The following is a 20407-nucleotide window of genomic DNA, read 5'->3' as shown; positions in this document are numbered from 1 at the left end:
AACTCTCTGGAATACTTGATTCTGATTGGTCAGCTGCTGTAGATATAGGTTTCCCACATAGTTTGCAAGTTTCATGGAATAAAGTTTGCTTTCCCTTGTGTTGATTGATTGATTGCAAGACAAATTTCAGACTTTGTCTGACAATAAAACTTCTTCAATCAATCAGTTTGTTAATAAATAAATTTTCTGGAAAATATTTATTTTTCTCGACTAAAGCATAAATCTCAGTAAATTATGTTAGATTTTGCTGAAAACAAGTCATTATCATATGCCGTTACTTATTCCATTTAGTATCTGAAGTAAATGAATCTTTTTTTAAATATTTTTGTTGTTGTTGTTGTTGAATACAGGACAAAAATAGCATGTAATGGATGAGCACAGTGATTTATTTAATCACCATCGAGTGTTTACAGTAGAGGAGTTTGTTCAGTTATTCAGTGGATAGCTGGACAGTTTATCAAGTTATTTTCTTGTATCTCATGCTTTATTTTAAATGTTCTTTCTCAAATCATTCCTCCAAAAAGAGGGGGATATTAAGGTGTTGACTCCCCCTCGGTTTCCTTAAAAGGCCTCCCCTCAGCTGGCCTTCCTTGTAATGATGCACAGCCGACTCTGTTATTACTATGTGTCCTTTACTCTAAACACTGCTGATGTCCTGACTGTACTACCAGCATTTGCACACACTTCAAACACTTAGAGAATAAAAACAGGCATACTTACAGACTCTGTCCAAGGTTGTGTTTCAGAGGGGAACACATTAATGTGTTTTGGTCTTGTTTGCCAGTAAAGTATCTAAACATGCTTAAAATAAAACACATTTACTTGAGAAGCAAAATTGCATAAGATATTAAGAGATTATTATATCTTGAATTATTTTCTGAACAAATTGATGAATTGTTGGACTTAAAGGTGCTAAAGAGGATGTTTTGTTTTATACATTTTTGCAATATTACTTGAAACTGTCTTTACTAACTGAAAAAAGACTATTTATTAGGTGCACTGAAAGGAATAATATTAATATACATCATCTGTGCATGAGGTCGGGCCTTAAAAACATCAGCCAATCGTTTACGTGATCATCGTGTAAACGATTGGCCCTCTGGCTTGTCAATCACTGCCATGACGTTCCTTGTTAGAGACGAGCACGGCTGCGCGCTCCAGTAACTTTCCACACTCTACAGGTGCCACATGCAATGTTTTTGTCAGGAGACAGGAATAACAACTGCAGATTGAGTTACCTGCGGTGAGTCCGACATAATGAATCCACTAACACGACACAGCGAATGCCTGTGGTAAACACTCGTGTTCCAATACTCGTGCACGAGTTTTGGGAGGCATTCCCATTCCCGAAATGAGCTGTGAAGGAGGGGGGTTGCTCTTTTCAAAAACTCACTAAAAGTCTTTGGTTTCTCAGTCGATGAAAATATCCTCTGTAGCACCTTTAAAGGCGCAATATGTACATTTTCACCACTAGTGGTCGCATATTCAGCAAGCAGAAACGCTGCTTCCGCTTCTTCAGGTCAAACGTATATAGGGTAACCCAGTGCTGTTTTGTCATATTAGAAACATATGTGTGTTATAGTGCATACGGCTCTGTATGCTTTCTCTCTCGGTACTTTGATGTCATACACCTACAAGATCTTTGAAATCACTTTCACAATGATTTTTTGTCCAGCTGATGAATGATAAAAACATTGACAGCCAATCAGATTACATCCTACATCAAAGAGCACAAGCATTTCAGAACTGCAGCACTAGCATATAATGAACAGAATGATATTGTGCGTTGCTGTGGATGCTAATATAGTTATTGTTCATAGTTTTTTCAGTGCAAGTATGATTTCATATTTAAAAATTAGCTTTATCCATCAACTTTAGATATTTGCGAGTGCTTACAAATCATTCACTCCGAAAGAGTTAATGGACTTGGTCGGAATCTTCCATGTACTGAATGTTTTGAATGTCTCGGTTAGTTAGTTTGTTCAGAGCTTCAGACTTGTTTGGCTCTTCTCTTCAAGTGGATTTGATTACGCGTTTCCATTCTCTCTTGAGGGCCTATCACTTTATACACTTGGTGTGGTAAAACTGCTGTATTATTACTATAATAAACACTGATGTGACTGCAGGGGCACAGCAGACTGGTTTGGGGTCAGCAATGATGTGGATGCCACCCAGAAATGGCAGCGGAAGAGCCTACGCCACTGCACCCAGCGCTACGGCAAACTGAAGCCACAGGTGATACGTGAAATGGACCTGCCCAGCCAAGACAATCTCTCCATGACCAGTACAGAGACCCCCCCTCCTCTATACGTACCACCCGCACAGCATGGCATGCAGAGGGTAAGCTGGGAACATACAAACATACAGATACCTGTAATGCTTAAACTGTCTCAAATTAAACCAGGGAAACAACTGCTTCTATAAACATGACTTGCATAAACATTTTCCATTAGCATTTACTATAGCTGATGCACATTATGAAGAGCTGATGGTTTATGATACACAAAGGGGATCATGAATCACTGTTTAGGTTTTTTGTTGTCGGTCTCTGCAGATCGTAGACCCGCTGGCTCGGGGTCGAGCGTTCCGTAATGTAGAGGAAGTGGACGGTCTTAGTATACCTCAGACCCCCATCACCCCCTGCGCAGCTTCCCTGTGCTCCTTCACCAGTTCCCGCTCTGGCTTCAACCGACCTCCCCGCAGACGTAAACGCGAGTCTGTCGCCAAGATGGGCTTCAGAGCAGCTGCTGCTCTGGTGAAGGTAAGACCAGATAGATAGACAGCGTTAAGCACATTGCATTAGCACTGTGTACGATTTATAACAGTGATTCCAACCAGGGGGCTCATCAAACTTCCTTAGAATTAATGAATTAAAATTAAAATGATTTTAATATATCCTGAGACCCAAGCATAGATTTTTAGCAAATTTATCTAGATTCATTTATTTAGATTCAGGGCTTTTCAGAGATACCAAATGTTTGGAAATATTACCATGACAACTCCCTCTCCTTGATGACTGACATTGATTGATTGAATTATCAAATTTAGCAATCTTATTGAAATATGATAATATTTTGTAAATATTTAAATCTAATTTTCTAATTGTTTGTCAAAAATCAACATCTCAGGATATTGTTATGGGGTTTCAAATCAGAATATGACTTTGTGTTACGAAACAGGATATCAGTTTCATATGCCCACTGTCAGGCATTTTGGGAGATGCAGCAAGTGAATAGGGAAAGAAATTATAGATCAATATTTCAATGAAATATTAGATATTCTTTTGTGCTTATTACTCCCATTTGTGCTTATTACTCCCATTATTACACTTCTTTTTTCATTAGATGTTGCTCCAAGAGCACATTAATATGCAAATTACAGTATCTCACAAAAGTGAGTACACCCCTCATATTTCAGCAATCATTTTGGATATATTTTAGAGTAGTCAATGTGCAGCTTGTATAGCAGTATATATTTAACTTAACATACAGACGTTATTGACAATATAGCTGGCAACAAAAGTGAGTACACCCTAAGTGAGAACAGCTGGACGTCATTTAACCATGCAAAGTCACGTGTCCTTTTCATCATGTTTATGTATTTGTGTGCTTGATAGGACCAACAAATGTGTGTATCTTGTATTAGAGCAGTTAAAATGTGGTGCTTTGAGTACAATTCTCTCATACTCAAAACTAGATGTTCAACATGGCACCTCATGGCAAAGAACTCTCTGAGGATTTGAGAATTAGAATTGTTGCTCTCCATCTCCACAAAGATGGCCTAGGCTATAAGAAGAACGGTAACACCATGAAACTGAGTTACAGTACAGTGGCCAGGGTCATAGAGAGAGGTTTTCCAAGACTGGATCCACTTGGAACAGGCCTCGCAAGGGTCGATCAAAGAAGTTGAGTCCTCGTGCTGTGCATGAGGTGCAGAAGCTGGCTTCAAAAAACAGATGCATGAGTGCTGCCGGCATTGCTTTAGAGGTTGCAGAAGTGGAAGGTCAGCTTGTCAGTGCTCAGACCACACGCTTTACACTGCAACAAGTCGCTTTGCATGGCCGTCGTCCCAGAAGGAAGCCTCTTCTGAAGCTGGCTCACAAGAAAGCCCGCAAACAGTTTGCTGAAGACAACCTGTCCAAGAGCATGAATTACTGGAACCATGTCCTGTGGTCTGATAAGACTAAGATAAACTTGTTTGCTCAGATGGTGTACAGCATGTGTGGTGACGCCCTGGTGAGGAGTACCAAGAAAATTGTGTCTTACCTACAGTCAAGCATGCTGGTGGTAGCATCATAGTCTGAGGCTGCATGATTGCTGCTGGTACTGGGGAGCTCTGCTTCATTTAGGGAAACCAACATGTACTGTGTCATTCTGAAGCAGAACATGATGCCATCCCTTCAGAAACTGGGCTGAGTGGCATGAAAATGACCCCAAACACACCGCCAAGATGACAACTGCTGTGCTGAGGAAGCTGAAGGTGAAGGTGATGGAGTAGCCAAGTATGTCTCCTGTGGGGCATCCTCAAGCTGTAGGTAGAGAAGCGTCATGCGTCTAACATCCAGCAGCTCTGTTATGTCATCATGGAGGAGTGGAAGAGGATCCCAGCAACAACCTGTGCAGCTCTGGTGAATTCCATGCCCAGGAGGATTAAGGCAGTGCTAGATAACAGTGGTGATCACACAAAATATTGACACTTTGGACACAGTTTTGACATGTTCACTTAGGGTGTACTCACTTTTGTTTCCAGTTATTTAGACAATAATGGCTGTATGTTGACTTATTTTTAGAGGATAGTAAATCTATACTGCTATACAAGCTGCACATTGACTACTCTAAAGTATATCCAATTTTCATTTATATAGTATTGTCCCTTGAATATATAATAAATGGTTGCTGAAATGTGAAGGGTGAACTCACTTTTGTGAGATACTGATACAATGTATCAATGCATTTTACACACATATTGCATAAAGTAAAATAGTATATCAAATTATTATATCTTTCATAACATAGTTGAGAATCATCTTTATACAGTATTTGTTTAAAAAAAACACTGAAAACTAAAAATTGATTGGTCAATGAAAAACATAATCCATTGTTTTTGCGTACACATGATATATACAGATACAGTATATACAGTTTCTGTTAATAAAATTCCAGCTGAAATACTAGAGGAAAATATCTTCAATTATTATATTAGACAATGGAGGGCCTTCAAGTCAAAAATGTTGAGAACCACTGATTTATACCATTGTAGGTGGTCTGCTTTAGTTGTATAGAGATGAATAGCACCAAAAAGTAATTTCATTCCCCCGATATTTCCTGTGTAGTCATGCTCTGGTTTTATATCATCCTCCGGACATGAACAAAACAAGTTCCCAGACAGGAACAAACAACAGGATAAAGCGGCGGACTCATTTCTGACAATTGTTAGAAAAAAATTCACCTTTTGATTTGAGTCAATAATCATTCCTTAAAATTCGGAAATCTCCTTTGAGCTTGAGTGCCCCAAATGTGAAAGTGACGTGAATGCAATTGGAACAAGGCAACGGCCGTCCCATAAACCCAGCCATAGTGATTATCATAGATTACTTCAGAGGCTCACTTTGACGTCCTTGTAAAGATTGTAATAAACAAATATTACCCTCCCCCCTATAATCTGTTATGTAAAAGTTTATCTCTGGCTTGACTTGTTGGCCTGGGATTTGGCCCAGTTCCATTTAGTGCCTGAGCCCAGATGACCAGGCTAAAGGCTGGGAACAACGCTAACAGATGGCTATGATAATTCCTCTGGAATGTTCAGCTGTTGGTCCGATAGAATATTCAGGAGCAGGTTGAAGTAATCCCTTGCTTGGCCTCAGAAACAGCACAGCTGCATTGGAAAGATCATTTGATCTTACCCATTGTTTGTGATGTATTATATATGTGTACATTTCTATTCATTACATGAATATTGACATGATGCTGTTGATGAGGATAATAGTGAAGATTGAAACTGGTTTCAGGGGCGCTCTCTGCGGGAAGGGACCATTCGGCGAGTGCAACGGCGCAGTTTTGCTGCAGCCAGTTTCCTAGAGGAGGACACTGTGGATTTCCCAGATGAACTGGACACCTCCTTCTTTGCCAAGGTGAAACTACAAAACCTGGCATTTACAGCCCACACCACCTCAATGCTGCCACCTAGTGTTGGAATATGTAAAGACCATTGAACTGAAATATAAATGCACCACCAGCATCATTTGAATAGCAAATTTTAATTACCTGTCCTGAAGACTCCCTGTCTTCTACTGGTCAAAAAACAGCTTGAATAGGGAAAATAGCTGGGAAAATATTTTAACATTGAACAAATGACATCTGATGTAGCCATTTGTCCTTTTAGGATGGGCTTATGCATGAAGAGCTGTCCACATACGCAGACGAGGTGTTTGAGTCACCTTCTGAAGCTGCCATTAAAGAAACTGATGCCAGTAGAGCTGGAGATGAGAGGGACTTGACGGGCAGTGCCCTAGAGAAGACAGAACTGGAGCGGAGCCATCTTATGCTGTGAGTCACATGGACACTTGACTAACATTTATGAGTTTGTAATGCTATTCTGATGATTTTAAGTGGACTGTTTTCTGTCTGTACTTTAGAAAAGCTCATTTATTTTTGTAAAGCTCATTTCTATGTCTCTCCATGTGTCTCAGGCCTCTCGAGAGGGGCTGGCGTAAGGGAAAGGATGGTGCTCTGTCTCAGCCTAAAGTGCGCTTACGACAGGAAGTGGTGAGTGTGAGCGGTCAGCGGCGTGGACAGCGCATTACCGTGCCTGTTAAGAAACTCTTTGCCAAGGAGAAGCGCCCTTATGGGCTTGGCATGGTGGGTAGACTGACCAATCGCACCTACCGCAAACGCATTGACAGCTATGTGAAGAAACAGATTGAAGACATGAATGACCACAGGTATTCAACAGTTCTGTGTGTGGGTGCTCTGCTAATGTTGACCGCTGAGATTGCATGATATAGATGTTCTCTGTACAGGGTGATGAATTGGGTTCTTTTATCCCACAGGCCTTTTTTCACTTATTGGATCACCTTTGTCCATTTGCTGATTACCATCTTGGCGGTTTCCATCTATGGCATTGCACCTGTGGGCTTTTCACAACATGAGACAGTTGATTCTGTAAGTAAAATGGTTTGTAAAAGGGTTTGTTGCATTGTGCTTGTGATTGTTATGGTGTGTAACAGGTTATGTTATCTGCTGTAGGTCTTACGAAACAAAGGGGTTTATGAAAATGTCAAATTCGTGCAGCAAGAAAACTTCTGGATTGGACCAAACTCAGTAAATATATTTACAGCATTTAAACATATGGATTTGCTTTAAAGTATGTGTAAATTGTCATTGTGTTGCTATGACCGTATTCGAATAAAAAATCCCCCCCCACCCCCCAATATTAACACCATTTAGGGTCCCCCCCCCCCCCATTTTCCTTAAAGGATTAGTTCACTTTCAAATTAAATTTTCCTGATAATTTACTCACCCCCATGTCATTCAAGATGTTCATGTCCTTCTTTCTTCAGTCGAAAAGAAATTAAGGTTTTTGATGAAAACATTCCAGGATTTTTCTCCATATAGCGGACTTCAATGGACCCCAAACGGTTGAAGGTCAAAATTACAGTTTCTGTGCAGCTTCAAAACGTTCTACGCAATCCCAGACAAGGAATAAGGGTCTTATCTAGAGAAACCATCACTCATTTTCAAAAAAAAATTTTTTATACGTTTTAACCATAAATGCTCATCTTGAACTAGTTCTCCTCTTCTGCTCTATTTGAATTCCAGCAGTGTAGATGCTTCTAAGTGTATTACTGCCCTCCACAGGTCAAAGTTTGAACTAAATTGTCATATTCAATATGCTAGTGCAAGTATATAACAATTAGTTCAAACTCTGACCTGTGGAGGGCAGTAATATGGTTAAAAGTTAAGTAATATGGTTAAAACATATATAATTTTTTTTTTTTTTTTAGAAAATGAGCAATGGTTTCCCTATATAAGACTCTTATTCCTTGTCTGGGATTGTGTAGAACACTTTGAAGCTGCACTGAAACTGTAATTTTGACCTTCAGCCGTTTGGGGTCCATTGAAGTCCACTATATGGAGAAAAATCCTGGAATGTTTTCATCAAAAACCATAATTTCTTTTCAACTGAAGAAAGAAAGACATGAACATCTTGGATGACATGGGGTTGAGTAAATTATCAGGAATTTATTTGAAAGTGAACTAATCCTTTAAACTCTTTTTGTCCTTTTAATCCTTTAAAAGGCCTTTTGTATTAGTACAATTTGAATTTACTAAGATTAATAAATGCTGTAGAATTATTGTTCAATGTTAGTTCATGTTAACAAATGAAACTTTATTGTAAATTGTTACCAAATAGAAATATTAGTAACACTCTACAATAAGGTCTCATTAGGTAACATTAGTAGATGTATTAATTAACAATTAGCAATGCATTTGTTACAGTAGTTAGTTCAGGTCCATTAAACAATATTAACAGATACAACTTTTGATTATACTATTAGTATTATTATTAGTATTAGTAAATGTTTAAATGAATATTAACTTTGAAGATTAATAAATGCTTCAGAAGTATTTTTCATTGATATGAACATTATTAAGTGTCACCGAAATATATATATATATATATATATATATATAAGTAAATAAAAATGACAAAAGCAAACAAAATACTAAAGCTAAATACATAAATTAAGACTAAAAAAAGAAAAAAAGATAATTCAAAATAGTAATAAATACTATAATATTATGTAAATAATACTAAAATAACATTTTCTTTGATTGAGTTTAGCATATGTCATGCTTTTGCCTAATATGCAGTTTTTTTCCTGGCCTGCAGGAGGCGTTGATTCACCTTGGTGCTAAATTCTCACCCTGCATGCGTCAGGATCAGGAGGTGCACCAGCTCATTCAAGAGAAGAAGAACAGTGAGCGGCACTCGGCGTGCTGCGTCCGTAATGACCAATCAGGCTGCTTGCAGACCTCTCAGGAGGAGTGCTCGGTCAGTGCCTGTTTGACCTCGCTTGTCTACATTAATGTGTGCACTCGACCTATTTTTACACAAATGTCCCTGTAATATTCTCAGAGTACACTGGCATTATGGGTAAAGTGGCCTCAGCACCCAAGTGTTCCATATCTAGGGAGCAATTTGCGTCAGTATGGCTCTGTGTGCCATCAAGACCCCAGGTACAATTAGAATCCTCTTTACTTTTTTACCCATCCACACCACTTGCAGACTGAATAATTGTATTTAACACATTTATGATGTTAGGATTTGTCTGGAGCCTGCCTCGGTTACTCCTCACGAGTGGCCTGATGACATCACCAAGTGGCCAGTGAGTGTGATACAGTAACGGTTTCTTGGCAGATGACTAATATGACCACACACCTTATTGCTTAATTTTAACACTGTTATACGCCATTTTTCTCTCTCTCAGATATGCACCAGGTACAGCACAGGAAACCACACTAACCTGCCACACATTGATTGTGTCATCACTGGGAGACCGTGCTGCATCGGAACCAAAGGAAGGTGAGGAGAACCTGCAGAGTCAGACACACCATTAGATATTAAGTGATTCAAATGATAGCATTGGCAAATATAAATCCATTTCATTCTTTTAAAAAAATGCAGTACTTCAATGGTAAACGTGTACTGTAATTAGAGCTGTCAAGTGCTTACAATTTTTAATCTAATTAATTGCATGATGTGCCAATTAATTAATCGCAAATTTAACGCACATCAACTTTGACTGAGAAAGTACCCCCAAAAGACAATTTAATCAGTATATATAAGTCATATATTAAGTCATTATTGTGTTAAATGAGAAAAGCATCAAATAGACATTTAACAAAAAGTATCTTTAGAAAGAAATATTTTATTTGATTCAACATAAAATTTATTACACATAAACTTTAAGGCTACAATGGTAATGATTTATTTTTCAGAAGCTCCATCGGAATTTGTATTTAAATATATTTATAGGCCAAAACAGCTTGGTTACCAACATTCAGGGGCGTAGCACCAAATTTTGGGCCCTGGGTACAAACCATCTTGCTGGGCCCCCGTACCAAATACCATAGTGATACCAATGGGAGGGGTATTGCATTTTTATCATAATAACACTTAAAGGTGCCCAAGAATGCTTTTTTACAAGATGTAATATAAGTCTAAGGTGTCTCCTGAATGTGTCTGTTAAGTTTCAGCTCAAAATACCCCATAGATTTTTTTAAATTAATTTTTTTAACTGCCTATTTTGGGGCATCATTAACTATACACTGATTTTTTCAGCGCGCCGCCCCTTTAAATCGCGTGCTCCCTGCCACATGAGCTCTCCACTATATTACAGCACATTTACAAAGTTCACACAGCTAATATAACCCTCAAATGGATCTTTACAAGATGTTCATCATGCATGCTGTGTGCATACATCGAATCATGTGAGTAAAGTATTTATTTTGATGTTTACATTTGATTCTCTGAGTTTGAGGCTATGCTTTGTGGCTAACGGCTAATGCTACACTGTTGGAGAGATTTATAAAGAATGAAGTTGTGTTTATGCATTATACAGACTGCAAGTGTTTAATAATGAAAATAGCGACGGCTCTTGTCTCCGTGAATTCAGTAAGAAACGATGGTAACTTTAACCACATTTAACAGTACATTAGCAACATGCTAACGAAACATTTAGAAAGACAATTTACAAATATCACTAAAAATATCATCCTATCATGGATCATGTCAGTTATTATTGCTCTATCTGCCATTTTTCGCTGTTGTTCTTGCTTGCTTACCTTGTCTGTGCACAGATCCAGACGTCAATACTGCCTTTCCTTGTCTAACGCTCGAACATGGGCTGGCATATATGGAAATATTGGGGGCGTACATATTAATGATCCCGACTGTTACGTAACAGTCGGTGTTATGTTGAGATCCGTGTGTTTTCCGGAAGTCTTTTAAACAAATGAGATTTACATAAGAAAGAGGAAGCAATGGGGTTTGAAACTCAATGTATGTCTTTTCCATGTAGGCTACTGAACTCTTGTTATTCAACTATGCCAAGGTAAATTCAATTTTTGATTCTAGGGCACCTTTAAAATGTAAACAAAATAAGCCACACTCTGATTAATATATTTTTTGTCTGAAACTGAAATATATGGCTTTAAATGGTTGCTAAAATATCCTTTATTGTCACAATACCTTTTTTAAAGTGTAGGCTAAGTACAAGTTAATTGCTGATTATTTGTCTGTTTAAAATAAATGCAGACTATAGAATCACAGGGTACACTAACCGCCAAACTAAACATTCAGTCTTTGAATTACGTTTTAAAATAAGTCATTTTCAATCATTAAGATGTGCATTAAACTGAGAACAATCCTGTACTTAATGTAAGAGCGTGCGCGAGCTAATTTGCATAACAATGCAGTAAAATAGGCGCTAACGATCTGTGTTTTCGCGGGTGTTAGATTTTGACAATGGAGGGAAATATGCAGTGTTTTCATGTAAACTTCTGACTCTGGGGAGAACTGCAGCAGAAGAGGAGACAAGCTGCTCAGCTGCCTGGAGTGGCTGTGTGTTGAGCTACCAGCTCCGCCTCCGTCTGCTTCTCACTCCGTTATTTACTCAGAAATATTGTTTGCTCGCCATGTAGGGTGTGATACTATAAAGTATTGGTATATTATTCAAATAGAGTACGAACATAAATGTATGCTATTCTACCTGGAGTAGATATTTATGTTAAAACAATGTCAATGCTCTGATGCATTTGGAGCTCACCTTTCTTTTCAAAAAACTGAGTGAGCAACTGCTTGCCCTCATTTGCCTTTCTCTCTTTAATCTTCTTTTCTTTTCGTTTTTGAGCCCCTGATTTTCCTTTCTTAAGGAAAGACATGACTCTTCCCCTGTCTTCCTAGTTCATATCACGGCTAACTCCAGCTCCTGTCTCATTAACTGATTCACCGCAGGTCCGCAGCAGAAGCACCTGACTTGCGGGTCGTACCATTTACATTGATTCGAGAGGGGTGGTGGGGCCCTGCACAGCATGAAAATGATTTTTTTTTATACCAAACCAGTGTCTAACTACAAGTTTAGTTTTGCACAGGAGCTTTTTTTATTTGTACATAAATGCTATACAAATGTTAGTGTATGTATATGCATGTATAGAAAACTGACTTCTAAGGGGGCCCCCCCTGCCTCGGGCCCTGGGTACTCGGTACCCTTTACCCCCCCAGTCCGACGCCCCTGCCAACATTCAATGTCATCTTTTATTTATTTCCGCAAAAGAAAAATGACATGAGAGTCAGTAAATGTATTATATTTGTAAATTGTCTTTCTAAATGTTTCGTTAGCATGTTGCTAATGTACTGTTAAATGTGGTTAAAGTTACCATCGTTTCTTACTGTATTCACGGAGACAAGAGCTGTCGCTATTTTAATTTTTAAACACTTGTAGTTTGTATAATTCATAAACACAACTTCATTCTTTATAAATTTCTCCAACAGTGTAGCATTAGCCATTAGCCACGGAGCATAGCCTCAAATCCATTCAGAATCAAATGTTAACAGTATACAATACTAACATAATCCGACGCATGCATGATGAAAACTTTGTAAAGATCCATTTGAGGGTTGTATTAGCTGTGTAAACTTTGTTTAGGCACTGTTTAAGGCAAGCGCGAGCTCCGTGGGCGGAGAGCACGAGATTTAAAGGGGCCGCACAGCATAAATCGTCTCATATTTAATGATGCCCCAAAATAGGCAGTTAAAAAAATTAATAAAAAAAATGTATGGGGTATTTTGAGCTGAAACTTCACAGATACATTCAGGGGACACCTTAGACTTATATTACATCTTGTAAAAAAACGTTCGATGGCACCTTTAAATAAGAAACTAAAACTACCAGTAGATGACGGTAAATGTCCACAAAATATATAACATTGTTCTAGTGGTTTTTGGATATTTGAATTAAAAAATCTTACATATTGTGCCTTTAAGTGACAATACTGGAGTTAATTTGTAAAGCAACCATTTGGCTTCTCCATATTGTAAGGTTTTATATCTGTTTTTTCATTGTATATATTACAGTGCCAATATTGTAATATATTTATATTGTCCTATTATTATAAGATTATTTTATTAACTTTTTACAATGCAACCCAGTACAAAATATTGTGATAATTCCTTTGCACAAGCATTCTAATTTCTCCTAAATGAATGACCTAACACAACTTTTCACATAGAATTGACAGTTCATCTGAGCCATGTGCCATTTGAAAATATAAACGTATACAGACGCTAAAAGGCTACAACTAAAAAAAGTGAAGCATTCTAATTAAAGTGGTACCAACCCGCAGGAGTATGTGCCACCACAAATTGCCATTTTTTTGTTTATCTTGTGTAGGCAGGTGTTAAACTAACTTATACTGACACTTACCAGCATGCATGCAGCATCATGCTATAATAAAAGTTTACAGTTATGGATTCCACTGTTAATGTGGTATATCCGTAGTGACCCATGATATATTGAATTTTGTTTTTTAGAATGGGCCATTTGCATGATCAACAACATATAATAACATTGCTATTACACAACATTCACTCAAAAACAGATGTTCCTAACCTGACTACATTTTTGAAAAATGATTTAACAATTCCAAATGTATTTAATTTGTGTTTTTAAAGTATGACTAAATTAGACTATTTATTTAAGATTGTCCTTTTTCCACAATGTAAAAAGTTGATACAGTTTATTGCTTTTTAGTGTTGCTTTTATTTGATAGTGACAGTTGCCTACTCATCTTGTAATGAATTTTATCAATCATTACCTTAACTACTTATAACACTAAGCACCCAAAAAACACAATCTTTAATTTTGTGTCTCAATTGCATCAGTATAACTCCTTAACTCATGTGTCAGTCACTACTGGAGAAGCCACAACATACTGTGACATGTTCCACGATTTTCATTGGCACATGCCACAAATCCACAGGCACATGACACAAGTTTTAGTGACATATGCCATAATCCACTGGCTCAAGCCACCGAAAACCGATGGCTTCAATGCGTGAAATGCCATGCCACTTAATATTAACCCTGTAAAGCCTGAAAAATGAAATAATACCCAGTTATAATACTAGTTACAATAGAAATCTTTCTTGAAATGAAACAGTTTATTGAACCTTTAGCCAAAATATATTTAAAAATCTAAAAAAAAAGAAAAAAAAAAGAACCCCCTTTTTTTTTTTGTGATACTTTTACATTTTATTTGATACTTCAGGATTATATAGCTAATGTCGTATGATATGGAGCGCACACACAGGAGGAAAACATGATCCAAATTCACACAAAAGTAGCCAAACTTTTGAATGGTACTAGTTTATCTCATATACATATATATATTGTATTTATTTTGTCCTTTGGTAAGTTGAATTTCTTAATTAATCGAGTAAATTATGATCTGCACAGGTGCGAGATTACATCAAGAGAGTACTGTAACTTCATGAAGGGATACTTCCATGAGGAGGCCACTTTGTGTTCCCAGGTCAGTAAGCATTTATAAGTTTAGATCATATACATTCTGATGATTTGTTATCTAGAGCAGTACAGTGATGCAGTGTGCAATTTTATTAGTTGCCAGCAGGGGGTGTAAAGAGCTACATCTGTGCAAGTGCCTATAATTAGAGAGTACAGACATTTAGCTATAAATTGTAATTTGTGTAATTATGGATAAAACTGATTATCCACTGTCAGGTGCATTGCATGGATGATGTGTGTGGCCTCCTGCCTTTCCTGAACCCAGAGATCCCAGACCAGTTCTATCGGCTCTGGCTCTCTCTCTTCCTGCATGCTGGGTGAGTAAGAAGTGTGATCCGCTGCAGGGGGGGCCATTGTGAATTTCGCAAGAAATGTAATGCAGTGTCAGATTACATATCCTGACTGCTCTTTCTTGACAAAGGTAAAGCCTTGTTTGATTGATTGCGAAAGTTTCTTCCTCTCTGCAGGATCCTGCACTGCCTGGTGTCTGTGTGCTTCCAGATGACCATTCTGAGGGATTTGGAGAAGCTAGCAGGCTGGCTGAGAATCTCCATCATCTATATCCTCAGTGGGATTACAGGCAATCTCGCCAGTGCCATCTTCTTACCGTACAGAGCAGAGGTAAAAGAAAAGACTACAGCCCCATGAGTCTGGATCAGAAGTCTTTTACTCCCTACATTCAGTAATTAGATTATTTGATATAAACCCTCAAGTGTTAACAGTTAAATCCAACACGCAAATCAACTTTTTGAATTAACCTTTAGTGTTATCCTGTAGTTGTCTTAAGTATTGTTATACAGCACCTTGTATATACCATTCAAAGGTACATTATTTTATAAATATTTTTTTAAAGACATAAAGATATTTTTATTCAGCAAAGATACATTAAATTGATCAAAAGTGACAGTAAAGACAGTAAGTGCTGTTTTTCTACAGAGAACTTGACAAAAAAATGCATCACGATTTCCACAAAAAACATTAAAGCAGCACTGTTTCCAACATTGATACTAGTAAGAAATGTTTTTTGAGCAGCAAATCAGCATATTAGAATGTTTTGTGAAGGATCATGTGACACTGAAGACTGGAGTTCTGGTTGCTGAAAATTCAGCTTTGCCATCATCTGAATAAATTACATTTTTAAAAAATATTAAAGTAATAAACAGGTATTTTAAAGGTGCCCTAGAACTAGTTTTAACAAGATGTAATATAAGTCTAAGGTGTCCCCTGAATGTGTCAGCTCAAAATACCCCATAGATTTTTTTTAATACATTTTTTTAACTGCCTATTTTCAGCCATAATTACATATGCACCGATTTATCGTGCAGCCCCTTTAAATCTGGCGCTCCCCCGCCCACGAGCCCGCGACTGCCTTAAACAGCATTTAAACAGCTAATATAACCCTCAAAATGGATCTTTACAAAGTGTTCGTCATTCATGCTGCATGAATTTGATTCTGAGCGAGTTTGAAGCTGTGCTCCGTGGCTAACGGCTAATGCTACACTGTTGGAGAGATTTATAAAGAATGAAGTTGTGTTTATGAATTACACAGACTGCAAGTGTTTAAAAAATGAAAATAATGACAGTCTTGTCTCCGTGAATACAGTAAGAAACGATGGTAACTTTAACCACATTTAATAGTACATTAGCAACATGCTAACGAAACATTTAGAAAGACAATTTACAAATATCACTAAAAATATCATGTTATCATGGATCATGTCAGTTATTATTGCTCAATCTGCCATTTTTCGCTGTTGTTCTTGCTTGCTTACCTAGTCTGATGATTCAGCTGTGCACAGATCCAGACGTTAATACTGACTGCCCTTGTCTAATGCCTTGAACATGAGCTGGCATATTCAAATGTTGGGGTCATACATATTAATGATCCCGACTGTTACGTAACAGTCGGTGTTATGTTGAGATTCGCCTGTTCTTCGGAGGTCTTTTAAACAAATGAGATTTATACAAGAAGGAGGAAACACTGGAGTTTGAGACTCAATGTATGTCTTTTCCATGTACTGAACTCTTGTTATTCAACTATGCCAAGGTAAATTCAATTTTTCATTCGATAGCACCTTTAAATTGTAATAATATTTCACAATATTACAGCTTTTACTGTGTTTTTGATCAAATAAATGCAGCATTGGCGAGCAAAAGAGACTTGTTTCAAAAACGTTGAAAAATCTTACAAACCCCAAACAATTTTTTTTCCATATGGCTTATTACAGGCCTAAGGTATGGGTTTAAATGCCAGATGATACCAAATCACAACCATAATGATGCGTATATATTGCATTTGATGAATTACTTCTCAAATGTTAAAGGGTTAGTTCACCCAAAAATGAAAATTATATTATTAATTACTCACCCTCATGTCATTCCACATCCGTAAAACCTTCGCTCATCTTCAGAACACAAATTAAGATATTTTTGATGAAGTCTGAGAGGTTTCTGTCCTTCCATGGAGATTCAACGTAACTACCACTTCAAGGTCCAGAAAGGTTGGAAAAGACATCATTAAAGTACTCCATGTGACTCCAGTGGCTTAAACTGAATTTTATTAAGCGACGTGAGTGCTTTGTTTGTGGGGGGAAAAAAACATAATTTACCACTTTATTTACAAAATAATATTATCCAAAGCGTGTTCACACAACAATGCCAGCTCTCGAGTGAACAATGGAGGGACAGAAAGCTCTCAGGCTTCATCAAAAAGATCTTAATTTGTGTTCTGAAGATCTTACAGATGTGGAACGACATGAGGGTGAGTAATAAATGACAGAATTTAAATTTTTGGATGAACTAACACTTTAATAATGTGTGTTCTATAAATATTTCAGTGTGTAGTAATGTATGTAATCCACCACGTTAGAATTGTCATGTGATCTACTGGGACTCCTGGGATAGTAAGGTGTCCATTGGATTTGCATTTGGCAGAAGTAGAAGTACACTTGTGTATTTTTTGGATACTGTTTTTTGAATACTGCATAGATGAACATAATGCTCATTTGATATTGCTTTTCACATTTTATATATAGCACCTAAATTCACCTGGTTAGCGCCTACTAAGTTAGTTTTATGGCTCGTTTCCACCGAGTGATACAGTACAGTACAATTCAGGGCAGTAAACCCTGATCCAGCTTGCGTTTCCTCCGCCAACTTGATAGGTGTGGTGTATGCCGGAAAATAGCGGTCGATGGCATTTTCATGCAAACAAGAAAGCAACACCGTAAACAACAGTGGAGGACATGCTTCTCAGTATGTGGCTATTTGTGTTTCAGCAGTATTGTGTTTAATCTGTATATTTTAAAAAATTGCGCCTTTTGTGTTGTCATTCCCCTTGTAGCATCCGCAAGTGACGATTCTCTGTCAACCAATCAATGTTCTGCAGTAAGTCTAGCTCCACCCCTTTATGTACCGGTCTACTGTGCTAGGTACCCAAACGGAAGGGTCCCAAAAAAGTGATACAGTACATTTTGGTACCATTCACAACTTCTGACAATCGAAATGGAAACGGTAGAGTACCATACTGTACTGTACTCTACCGTAACGCTCGGTGGAAATGAGCCATTAAATCCCTGGTGTAGGTGGATCAGTGCAGGATAAACCATAAAACATGCTAGTAACCCTCCCCCTCCCCCTTCTGTCCTTCTAATGCCAGGTGGGTCCTGCTGGTTCTCAGTTTGGCATCTTGGCCTGTCTGTTCGTGGAACTGTTCCAGAGCTGGCAGATCTTGGCACGGCCATGGAGGGCCTTCATCAAGCTCTCATGTGTAGTGCTGTTCCTCTTCGCCTTCGGCCTGCTGCCCTGGATTGATAATTTCGCCCACATCTGCGGCTTCCTCTCAGGCTTCTTCCTCTCCTTCGCCTTCCTGCCCTACATTAGCTTCGGTCGCATGGACATGTACCGCAAACGTTTGCAGATCCTAGTGGCACTTACTCTTTTCCTGGGCATCTTCTCCAGCTTCGTCGTTCTCTTCTATGTTTACCCCGTCAAGTGCGAGTGGTGTGAGCTTCTCACCTGCATCCCGCTGACGGACAAGTTTTGTGAGAAATACGACCTCAATGCTCACCTCCACTGAGGCCTTGCAGAACAAGGGCTGCAGTGGAGGGCATTTGGACACCAACTCCAGCTTTTCTGCAGGCCTGGACTGATTTCATTCACAGACTCTTTTAACATACAATCTTTTTATATAATATACTTTATAAAGAAGGTTTTGTTGTTTTTAATTTCTCTGGCTCATAGAAGAGCCCGCCCCAGGAGGGAAGAATAGTAGTTATGCCAATAGTGCCTTTTCACTCAGTACCAGCTACTGCCATATCTGAGAACGGTCAGATCGGAGCACTAAGGCAAACCTGTAATGTGTGTAGTGCTACTACGATGGTAATATTTGGTAGTGTTTTAGCTACCGGATCACATGTAACACAAAATACAATGTGAAGAAATCGCTAAGTTTGCCTTCTTCTTTTTTCCTGGTCGTTTTTCTCTGGTTAAAATAATGGTTCTGTTCTAGCAAGCTGCCTATGTAGTCAACATTTTTATTTGCATAGGGTCAGTACAAAAAACATTTAAGTTGAAAGACTAAAAAATGATGCTAATTTGCATCTCAAGTAGTTCTTATAGGCACCGCACCCAACACAACGTCTGTTCCAAATAGGAAGCAACATAATTATACAGTCTTTTAGGGGAGGATAACATGTGTCCTTTGTGGAGAAACCAGTCCCATAATGCAATGCAACAAGCTAATTTCTATACTAATATTAATTTGATGCTAAAAAGTATCAACAAAAATAGTTAAAGCTGTTAAAAAGTATATAGGAGAGATGAAAAAATAAATTAATAAGTGTATATACACATTATCAATCAAAAGTTTGTGACCAGTAAGATTTTTTTTTTTTTAATGAAATTAATAGTTTTATTCAACAAGGATGCATTAAACTGATCAAAAGTGACCGTAAAGACATTTACAATGTTACAAAAAAAGATATTTCAAATAAATTATGTTCTTTTGAACTTTATATTCATGAAGGAACCTAAAAAAATTATGGTTTCCACAAAAAAATATTAGGCAGCACAAACGTTTCCAATATTGATAATAATAAGAAATGTTTATTGGGCACTAAATCAACATATTAGAATGTTTTCTGAAGGATCATGTGACACAAGACTGGACTGGAGTAATGATGCTGACAATTCAGCTTTGCCATCACAGAAATAAATGTTTTTGTTTTTTTTGTTTTTTGATCAAATAGGGGTGAATTCAGGTTGAATGGGGCACTTTTTTCCCAGTCATTTCTTTTTTCCCAGTCATCTCAATGGCAAAAACTGTCCCAATTAACCTGAATTCACCCTAAATGCAGCCTAAGTGAACATAAAATACTTATAAAAACAATAAAAAACATACTGACCCAAACATCTGTAGGCTATATCATTCATATATATTCAATAAATGAAGTTACGTAGATGCATTTATATTTTAGGAAGAGGGTCCTTTGCATGGATCATCATATTTTAGGGTCAATGAGGGCATCAAAAAGTTTTAACATCACTGTTATAGTGTTACAGTGTTAGCTAAGCAACATGCTAATGGCAAAGTCTATTGAAAAGCGAGTCGTGCCTCAGTTCCCTTTGTACAAGAAACTTCATTTGTAAGAACTGCAGTACCAAAATCATATCTTTTCAGTTATAAAGCTGACACAGTAAAAAGCAAGTAAGCTCTCTTTGTTTTGTGAGTCATAATGAATACTAATATTGATATGAATGACCAATAGATGTCACGTCCAAACTCTCATCAGTCGAATATCAGACCTACCAATATATAGT

At 37.7% G+C, this 20407-nt stretch overlaps 1 protein-coding gene and 1 long non-coding RNA gene across 3 annotated transcripts in view; one reads left to right on the top strand and one right to left on the bottom strand.

Moving 5' to 3' along the window:
* rhbdf1b (rhomboid 5 homolog 1b (Drosophila)) overlaps positions 1 to 20188 on the top strand; it is a 59639-nt gene extending 39451 nt beyond the window's left edge. For both annotated transcript variants that reach the window (XM_067369476.1, XM_067369477.1), the window contains 15 exons: positions 2127 to 2340; positions 2555 to 2761; positions 6008 to 6130; positions 6382 to 6545; positions 6689 to 6940; positions 7049 to 7160; positions 7245 to 7319; positions 8893 to 9054; positions 9139 to 9239; positions 9325 to 9388; positions 9491 to 9585; positions 14519 to 14594; positions 14804 to 14904; positions 15055 to 15208; positions 18246 to 20188. In XM_067369476.1, coding sequence (XP_067225577.1) covers positions 2127 to 2340; positions 2555 to 2761; positions 6008 to 6130; positions 6382 to 6545; positions 6689 to 6940; positions 7049 to 7160; positions 7245 to 7319; positions 8893 to 9054; positions 9139 to 9239; positions 9325 to 9388; positions 9491 to 9585; positions 14519 to 14594; positions 14804 to 14904; positions 15055 to 15208; positions 18246 to 18665 — 2320 coding nt within the window. In that variant the 3' untranslated portion in view covers positions 18666 to 20188. The remainder of the gene's footprint in view (positions 1 to 2126; positions 2341 to 2554; positions 2762 to 6007; positions 6131 to 6381; positions 6546 to 6688; positions 6941 to 7048; positions 7161 to 7244; positions 7320 to 8892; positions 9055 to 9138; positions 9240 to 9324; positions 9389 to 9490; positions 9586 to 14518; positions 14595 to 14803; positions 14905 to 15054; positions 15209 to 18245) is intronic.
* On the bottom strand, positions 2662 to 12007 carry LOC137007811 (uncharacterized). The gene is made up of 3 exons (XR_010892668.1): positions 11831 to 12007; positions 9527 to 9596; positions 2662 to 2752 (listed from the first exon to the last, which is right to left on the bottom strand). It is a non-coding gene; the product is annotated as an uncharacterized lncRNA (long non-coding RNA).
* Positions 20189 to 20407: the final 219 nt, after the last annotated feature.

This window comes from Chanodichthys erythropterus, chromosome 19, assembly GCF_024489055.1.
Source record: "Chanodichthys erythropterus isolate Z2021 chromosome 19, ASM2448905v1, whole genome shotgun sequence".
NCBI classification, from domain to species: Eukaryota; Metazoa; Chordata; class Actinopteri; order Cypriniformes; family Xenocyprididae; genus Chanodichthys; species Chanodichthys erythropterus.
Note: the sequence above shows the minus strand (reverse complement) of the source record. Positions and strands in the feature narration are given on the sequence as shown.